Source organism: Vidua chalybeata, chromosome 4, assembly GCF_026979565.1.
Source record: "Vidua chalybeata isolate OUT-0048 chromosome 4, bVidCha1 merged haplotype, whole genome shotgun sequence".
Lineage (NCBI taxonomy): Eukaryota > Metazoa > Chordata > Aves > Passeriformes > Viduidae > Vidua > Vidua chalybeata.
Genome location: NC_071533.1, coordinates 46,744,951 through 46,754,314, shown reverse-complemented (window position 1 = coordinate 46,754,314; position 9,364 = coordinate 46,744,951). Strand labels below are relative to the sequence as shown.

At 40.3% G+C, this 9,364-nt stretch overlaps 1 protein-coding gene across 1 annotated transcript; it reads right to left on the bottom strand.

The window, feature by feature from the left end:
- Positions 1-1,126: 1,126 nt before the first annotated feature.
- LRRC66 (leucine rich repeat containing 66) lies at positions 1,127-8,203 on the bottom strand. Its single transcript, XM_053941637.1, is given in 5 exon segments — positions 1,127-3,134; positions 3,137-3,766; positions 5,173-5,503; positions 6,024-6,209; positions 7,325-8,203. Coding segments are annotated over 5 exon segments (3,858 nt in total). The 3' UTR covers positions 1,127-1,302.
- Positions 8,204-9,364: the final 1,161 nt, after the last annotated feature.

The following is a 9,364-nucleotide window of genomic DNA, read 5'->3' as shown; positions in this document are numbered from 1 at the left end:
ACTGCAGCATTCTCATGGTCAGAAAAAAAGATGGGAAAATACTTTTCCAATATATATTTTGAAATCCTATTGGACTGCTGCACAAGCAAATGGCAAAACATTTCCAGTGTGTGAGTGGGTATTTTCCCCCATGATTCACAAAATTGCTTGTATAGTTAGATTTCTTAACATGTTAGCAGCTGCAACAACGAAAAGGTGACAGGCCTTGGAGAGGTGTTAATGGTGTTTGAAGACCCATAGATACCAAAAAGAGTGAATCAGTGCTTTTTTCAGGCATTGCATTTTTGAAGTTGTTTTGGCCACAAAGAACTTGTGTGGATTATGAGCTTTACTGAAATTAGTAGTGGCGCTTTGTTCCTAGTTTTTTCTTTAGAGGTAGGTTCAGTGATGTAGTGTGCCATTGGACTTGCTCCTCTTGTGAAGGAATTGAAATGTGTTCTTCTGTTTGGGGTTTTTAGCAGTTAATTGTGTCTTTGTGAAAGAGTTTTCCCAGAGTTGTAGCCAGCTTCCGGCATTTTCCCAGAACTGGGTCTGCTCCCCCTTCATGATGACATTTCCCTTCAAGGACTGCATCAGTGGTACTGAGTCTGTTAAAAGGGCCTTGGGCTATATTCAGAGGTAATTTTACCTTATAATTGCTATCTTTTGGCTACTGATGTTCTAAAATAGCAATTTTGAACTGCTCTTGATTTTCCCCTCTGAAGTAAAATTCTCAAGTGGGTATAGGATCCTTTGTCTCTTTTAAAATTACCCTGCCTGTGTCACCACATCTGCAAACTTTGGGTGATGTCCCATTATAGCTACATTTCTATAAATGGCGTTTCTGCAGAATTGAATTCTATTCTGTGTCTTTGAGAAAGGTGGTTTTCTCTCTTTTGCCAAGTTAAAAAGTAATTTTTGAAATGTAACTTATCTTTAGGAATTTAGCAACACTAGGAATTCAGAGATAATCCACAAATCTGGCTCAAAAAGCAGAAGACAATTACAATAATAGTAATAAAGTAAATTTCCATATTGCATTTATTTTAGACAAAAAAAACAGTATCTGAAGCATATTCCAAGGGAAATGATATATTAGTATCAACTACCAATAATGAGAAAGTAAATATAATTCAGTAAAAGCTTTATTAATATCCTGGAGTAGCTTTTCATAAAGTCTATTATTGGGTTTTTTTATGAGTACCCTTCTAAACAAAAGTAATTTCACTTTAAAACAAAATAATGTTTGCACCTGCTGTAATGACATAAATGTTTGCACCTGCTGTAATGACATGTGGGAGCTTAGTGTTACCATTTTGTGTTTCAACTACTGAAGTTTGTTCTCCTGCTTTGCAAAATATTAGCAAATCCATCAAATGCTCTTTTCTTCTTAACAAAAAACTGGTTCTGTCCCGAATTTGTTTGACTTTTTTGGCTGTGATTTTCACTGAAATTTTGGAGGTGTTCTACAGTTGTTGCAGAATGGTTCTCCAGTTCTGTCAAAGTAGTGTGATCCTTCATCTTGCTGGAATCAGTGCTTTCAGAGATTGTATTTCTTGTAGGCTTTTGTGGGAAGGAAGATGAACTGTATGGTGTGCTTTCACTGAAGAAGCCTTGTGGGATTGAGAAGGAATATGCATCCTCATCACTCTGATCCAGTTGGAAGGGATTATCTGTTGTGAATTCTGACTGAGTTTTCCCAGAACTATGAAGATGCAGCAGAACTGCTGTAGGACTACAAGACTGCGTTTCTTCAGGCAGACTGCAATTGCTGGTATCCTGTAATTCTGTGAATCCATCACGTTTTTTCTCATCAGAACCTCCTTGCATTTTATCTGCACAAACCTGCTTCTCCTGTGGTAGCAAGTCATCTTGCTGTGTAACAAACATAAAATGTTTTTCAGCTGTGTCTTCAGGCAGCAATTGAAGAGATGATTCTTGGCTGGAATGCAGCAGTGATGGTTTTTTTACAACTTCATTCAAACCAGTATCAATGGGAGCAAAAATAAAGCCATTGTCCTCAGATATACTAGTGTTTCTTCTTAATGTAATGTCTGCTTCACTGTGATTCTTTTCAGGGGAGTTCCTGGCTATGTGCTCATCTGTACTTCCTGCTGGTGCATTTTCTTTTTGTTCTGTGTGACTGAAGGTGAGGGAATGCTGTGATTCTCTGGGAAACAGAGAAAGCTGCAGTTCATCCTCTTCAGAAGTTTCCTCTGTGTCATGTGTGGGAAAAGGTTCTAACTTAAGTACCATGTTACCAAAATCTGTACTTTGACTGTGGAGAGAATCAGAGTTTTGTGCTGTTGACTCTGCATTAGTAAAATAATCAAATGTATCTGGAATTTCTTGATTTGAAGAACTGACTGTATCTGGATCTGACACGCTTACGTGGCCACTGCTTTTATCAGTGTAAGGGGATGCTGTTTCCTGCATGGTGGTATCTGACCCATAATTAATAGTGGTTTCAAAATAGGCACTGTTCTCATCTTCATTTTTCCCAGTCTGCTGAAGTTCAGCAGTAATGTTTGGAGACTCTGGTGGTGTTACAAACTTCTCAGTTCCACTGTCTGTCTTGGCTTCATCTAGTGATGACTGACACACTGGCAGGTTGTCACTAACACCAGGTTGTTCCACTTCAAAGTCTGCTAAAGAACTACAATCACTCATTGTGAATGGAGCCCCTTCAGCTGAAGAACTGTCACCAAATATATCAGCTGAAGCATCTTTTTTGTCTGAATGTATCCTTTTACAGTCATGCTCTGTTAGGGGAGAGTTTTCTGTTGTTTCATAAATGCTTAAATTCTCAATAGCTGCATCTCTTCTGGACCTACTGGGTGAAATAAAATCTCCAACATCACTAGGTATATTTTTGTTGCCATTTAGACAAAGTTGTTCTTCACAGCTTTGCCTCTCCTGCATAAATTTTCTAGTGTGCCTGGGTTTGTTATGTGAAACACCTTTTCTTTCTGGAGAATCTGGTGTAGCTTTTGTGGTTTCAGTCTGCAGCAGACCAGAGTTGTTCCTTACTTTGCTGTTTGGTGTTATTTCATTGCTTTTCTGGCAATCCGCCATTACAAAAAATAGTCCAGGATCATAAACATTTATACTTTCATTATTGTCAATACTACTTTGGACTTTTGAAAACGCTGTATTTTCTTCATGTTGATCTCAGTATTGCTTTGTTTCTGGTACTCTGCTTTGGGATTTGGTGAATGTACACCACTGCCAGTGACAATTTCATACACAGTAGAAGTTTCTGTAGGAAAAATGCGTGTGTTTCTTAAAGAGTTCTTATCACAAAATAATGTATTGTGCTGCATATTTGTTGGCCTGCTTGCAGAAGACTCTCTGCTCAAGGTTTCATCTGAAAAAGCTTGATTAGAATACGTGTGTTCTGAACCTGAATTTTTGTTCCTGCGCATGAGTCTCCACAGGCTCTCCAGGTACGGTCTAGCAAAAGCACCCAGACAAAAAGCACAAACAAATGTAATGAGCACAGACAGGGAGACAGCCAGTGCAAAGTTTGGCTCTGTTTCTTTCTGTCTAAAAACAGTGTTAGTGTCCCTGGCTTTTCTAACCAAAAATGCTGAGATTCCTTCTTTCACCTCTATATTATAAATGAGATACTTCTCTTTGGTTGTATTAAAAATACACAAATATAACCCTTCAGCAGTTTTCTCAGCATTGTATATCACTAAATTATTCATTTTATCCAGTGTCATATGAGGAAGACGGTGATTTTTTGAAATTCTGCCCTTAGGTGTCCACCAAGAGACTCCATTGCCTGAAATGAAAGAAAATACAAACTCAGTCTTTGTTCAAACCATAGTATACTTGGTTTACAGGGTCCAGTGATGTTTTTAAGAATATACCCTGGACTACCATAATTTTTGCAGTTTATTATAAACCCCATTTTCCTTTAGTCCATCCTAAGTAATTTTTACATGGTAGAAAGTCTGTTAAACCATATTACAGGCCTGTACCTGCTGCCTCCCATCTAAAAACACAGTACATGTGAGTTCTTAGTTACAGACTTTACAAGAAGATTGTTAATGTGGGGCAGGAGGTCACTGAAATAATCTAAGCAAGTTCAGGGTTGTACTAGAAACACCTCCTGGTCTTCCTTGTGGAAGAGACATGTCTACAGCCAGCTGCTCTGCAGCCTGGCCATGGTCACTGTGTGCAGCTGTGGGATAAAACATCACCTCTTATATGTCAGTGTTTCAACCACTGTGATTTTCCTGTAGTTCCTGATCTGACTGCAGCAAAACAGTCTGTGAATCAAGGATATTTATACAGACTGAGCAATTGCTCCAAACTTGAGCTAGTGTGGGCCATGGCTGGTTGTTGGCTTTAAGCAATTTGTTCCAAGGCTGCATTTTTGGCTTTGCCTTTGGATCAGTTTTCGTTCCCAGCTGAGTTTTGCTGCAATCCAGTGTGTTGATTTTAATCCAGGTTTCTGTGACTTTTCTTGTAAACAGAGCAGGTGGCATTTCTGATAGGTCCTGCGTATTTTCATTTGGGGATGAAGTATTCCCAGGGGAAAGCCTTACCACCTGCAAGTGCTATTAGTCCATTAGATTTAAACCATTTTGCCTTATGGCACATGACAAATACACCTTCTGCTCTGAGTTTGATCTTAGTTCTCCATCCGCATGGTAAGTCTTGGCTCTCTAGGTTTTGTTGCTTATACACTCAATGTTCTCTATTAATTTTAAATGTAAGTGAAGTGTGTGCTACAGTGGCTGTACTTCTTTAACAGAACTAGACATCTTTTTCCCTGCAAATAAACCTTCAATTTATTTTGCTGTAACTGAATACTGAAAACTATTGCATCCTTCTTGGTTTTCTACATGCCTCAGAAGTGCCACCCTCCTATTTGGTCCTTTGTTTCAGTCCAAAATGAACCAATACATTTGCAATGCATTACTTACTGAATCTAATTTGTATGGAATTCAGCATCACTTCCTCCTTTAATGTAAGGAAGGAGATGAAGACTCAGGAAACCTAACTTTCAAATATTCTAAGCAGAATACTACTTTCTCATGAAATATTTTTGCATGTTAAATTGTTATTCAGTTATTTTAAAACAGTGTCTTTAGAAAGACACTTTTAAAACCAGATTTATTTGATCATTCTGCATTCATTTGGATTTTAGTAGCATTTGAATGGAGTGGCTGATTTACATACCCCTTATGTTGTCCAAGTTACAGGTCAGCACTGATGTGTTCCCTGTTGGGACTGTGGCCCTTTTGAGCAAAACATTGTCCCTGCAGTTTAAATGGAAACTTGAAAGATACAGCAGAGGTTTCTGGGAGTTGTTGGCAGACTTATTGTATGAAAGGCTCCATTTCTGCCTTGTGGATTCAAAGACAAAATGAAAGAAATGTTTAAAAGCATTTAGCCTGCAGTTAAATATCCAGGCATTCTTTGACAAATACACTTCAAGTTGAAAAAAGTTCAAACTGACTAGTATCTGTGGTAGAGGGATTGTCAGAGCATTTTCACGAAGATCCACGACCTAATTGGAAATAATACAGAATTAATTTGATAAGGCTTACAATGGAATTCTTATTGCAACATCTTACACCAGTGTTTTAGTGTACAAGCATTTCTGTAGTTCTGTGAACAATACATCTGCTTAGGATTTCAATAATGTTGTTCTAAGCTTTTTAATGTAGATGAAAAGTTTAAATTTTGGTGTTTAGAATTCTCCCATTGTAGACTTACCTCTGTGTGAATAGGGAGCTGCAGAGCTCTTGCCATGGAAGGGATGGGGGTAGAAAGGGACGTGTATTGTTATGGATTGGTTTGTGGTATAGAGAAAAGGTGAATTTATGGTTATATCTATGACATTTCAGCATGTGTGTTTTCCTACATATAAAAAGTAAATATACAAAATATTAAATTCACCATTTTCCCTAGTTTTTAAATTCTACATTAGTATTATAATCAGAACCATATAATCATGCTGAATAGTTGGTAAATAATATCTTTAATGATTACCATAAAATATTGAAACAACTGTATTGCTTTACAACCTGTAATTTGTTGAGATCTCTGAAGGCATCTGGATGAATTTTAGTTATCTTGTTGTTTCGCAAGTCAATGTCCTTCAGCTGTGAACAGTTTTGAAAATCCTTTGGGTCAATCTGTTGTATGGCATTGGATGACATATGGAGAGTTTGTAAAGACTGCAGGAGGCCTAGCCCTAGGAAGAAAAAACCCTATTTTACATTTCATATTCTTGTTTTCTCAATTGCATCAAGTGTCTTTATAAAATTCTTTGCAAGAAAATTCCTTCCATTCCTCACTATTGCAATGAGTGGCTGCATCCTTTGTGCTATGCCTTTCCTAGTCAGGGGTTGTCCCATTCTAAAAGCTGCATAGCATCAACAGCTGGCACATTAAAACATTCACAGTCAATGAATGTCTTAAAAATGGACACTTTCATAAAAGCACTAGCATTTTGTACTATCAAAATTATTCTGACTTTGATCTCTGTACTTTGAGCAAGCTTTTCTGGAGAACTGGAGGTAGGAAAGGAATGTGAAAAGGGTGGAATATATTGAGCTGACAAGGTCCAAATATGTTATTTGCAAGTAAAAGATAGATGCAAAAGGTGATACAGTATCTGCTGTCTGCCGGAGCCTTCCCCCAGACTGGGGTGACTCCGGGTGGTGGTAAAGTCTCTCCTCCAACCCGTGCCTTCAAAGAAAGACTCAGTAGTCTTCAGTCGTCTGGTCTCAAGGCAGTTTATTGCATGTTATCTCAAGGCACACAGACTCCCTGACATTGTCCCTGATTTCTTCTCTCTCTGCGTCTCTCTTCGTCTTCTTCTCTGTCTCCGTCTCTGTCCCTGTCTCCCTCTCCCGAGGGGCTGGTGCCATCTTTTATATCACACATTACGTATTAGGTGTTTATAGTTTTTCCCCAATGCCTATTACCTATGTTGAACAGTGACTTTCTACTCTAAACCAATCTGTGAGTGCCAACACCACCAAGAACATGGGGAATAGGAAGAAGAAAGAAGGAGGACAGGGCACGCCCAAATCCCTCCATCTTAGAACCTCTGATCCCCATGTACAAAACTCAGACCCCTCTGTACAAGGCCTAAAACCCCCCTGTACAGCACTCAAAAATCCTACCTTTCACTTTGTGACTACTTCTATTATAATATCTAAACTTTTGTGATTTCTTGTTCTTCCTGCAAGGTTGGTAAATTGTTCCATGGGTCAGACTCAAGACCACAGGGGTTCCTGGCCGCCTGCCAGGGTCTCAGAGGCTTCTGCCCTGGGCCCGGAACATCCAAGAGTGTCTGAGGGACACCTTGGGTTCCGACATCTCCCCCTCCTGTTTGCACCAAGAAGACCTGTCTTGCCACTTTGTCCATGACCCGCCGAATGCATAGAAAAATGCACGGCAGAACAAGCAGAAGAACTAGAAATCCTATAAGGATATAAAATGCTATCTTCAAAAGCTCCCTCCACAATGGTGAGAGACTAAAAAGGTTGATGAAGTCATCCCACCATGATCCTGTAACCTTTTGCAATTTGCTGATGCTGTTTTGCATTTGTTTTATGTTTTCATGGATAGATTTCGAATGATCAGACAAGTTCATGCAGCACATTCCCTCGAATTCTTCACACCCATGTCCGTGTGATAGCAGCAAATAATCAATTGCCGCCCTGTTCTGAAGCGTTGCTTGTCTCGCACTGTCGATATCTGTTAACATGTCGCTCAGTGCAGAAGAAATGGCATGGGTGTGTTTGTTCAACCAACACGCCATGTGGTCCAATTGTGTCAAGGCCACCCCCGATGCTGCTTGGGGTGAGAAAATTGCTACTGCAATTCTCCGAGCCTTGTTCCAGGTATAAACCTCATCATCACAATTTGGGCCATATTGTTCAATGGATCTTATTTTCCTGTGTGACTGTTCCCTCAAAGTTTTCAAATTGGGTGTTATCAATGAGAGTTCTCCAATGCTGCATGGACCGCCCCTGATTTTTGCAGGGATAGCAGGCCAAATTCTGTCCCCACAAATCAAGAAAATTCCTTTTGGTAAAACGGCTGGATTCTGGAGGGATAGTTTGCTCATCATCTTGGTGTAATTGCACCAGGATGACGCATTTCTGTAAAGGAGCTGGTTTGGAGTGACATCTATCGTGTGGTTATCTGTCTCTGTCACTCCCGATGGGTTGAATATGATGCAAAATTTCATTCTTGTTGACCCAAAGATGTCCAATTCCTGGGGTTCGAAATGAGCCACAGGAAGGAACTGTGTCCAAACATGCCATCCTTCCACAGGATCCGAAAAAGATTTCAGAACCTTTGGAGGGATGTTCTTTGGGATCGGCCATTCCTTCACCGGCACACCTACCAAACATGTCGAGAATGGTTTCCCTGGCCTTGAATGAGTCAGACAAATGCTGTCCAGACCTGCTGCCTTTGCCAAAGTTTCCCACACACTTCCCTTTGGTTGTCTCATGGGAAAATGTGCCCTATTGCTCATGGCAACAGGCAAAAGAATGAAGCACATGAACACTGTCTGAACCCCATGCCCATGTCCTCACTCTCTGCGAGAAACCTTGCAGTGCAGCAACACCCGAATGACACTCGAGTCCCAAGAAGAACCCCAAATCTCTGAGTTGTCAATCGTTGTCTGATGAGATGTTTGCAGCGCCGTTGTCTGCCTTCGTTTGCGTGCCTGTGTCTTTGCTTCTTGGATCTGCGTCCGCTTGCGTCTGCACCCGGTAAGGTTTCACGTGCCTTGCTGACACCCACTTCAGCCCTCGCCCTGTGGAGACACAAGCGAAACCCTTGCCCCAAGTGATTAATGTGAATGGGCCTTCGATTTGTCCTGTCTCTGGGTTTCGGATCAGAACTAAAGGATTTTCCCTTAGTTTTGCTTGTGTGTTGTTCATGAAGTGTCTGATAATTGGTGGAGTGGGCTCTGAGAAAGAGCCATTTAAAAAATTCAACACATACAGAGCTTTGTTCAACCGCATATAAGGTGTTGCACCTGCCTCCCCCCTTTTCTGTTTATCCAAAAGGGATTTCAGGGTATGATGTGTTCTTTCGATGATTGCTTGACCTGTGGGAGAATGAGGAATACCGAAAATGTGTTTGACTCCCCATTTTTTTAAGAATTTGTCAAGCACTTTGCCTGTGTAGGTTGGTCCATTATCTGTTTTTATTTCTTGTGGCACCCCTAATGATGCAAATGCTTGTAAAAAGTGTCTGCAGGCATGTTCTGCGGTTTCCCCTGTATGTAATGATGCAAAAATTGCCCCTGAGAATGTGTCAACTGAAACATGGATGTTTTTGAGCCGCCCAAAAGATGGGTATTTTGTGACATCAGTTTGCCACAGCTGGAGACTTT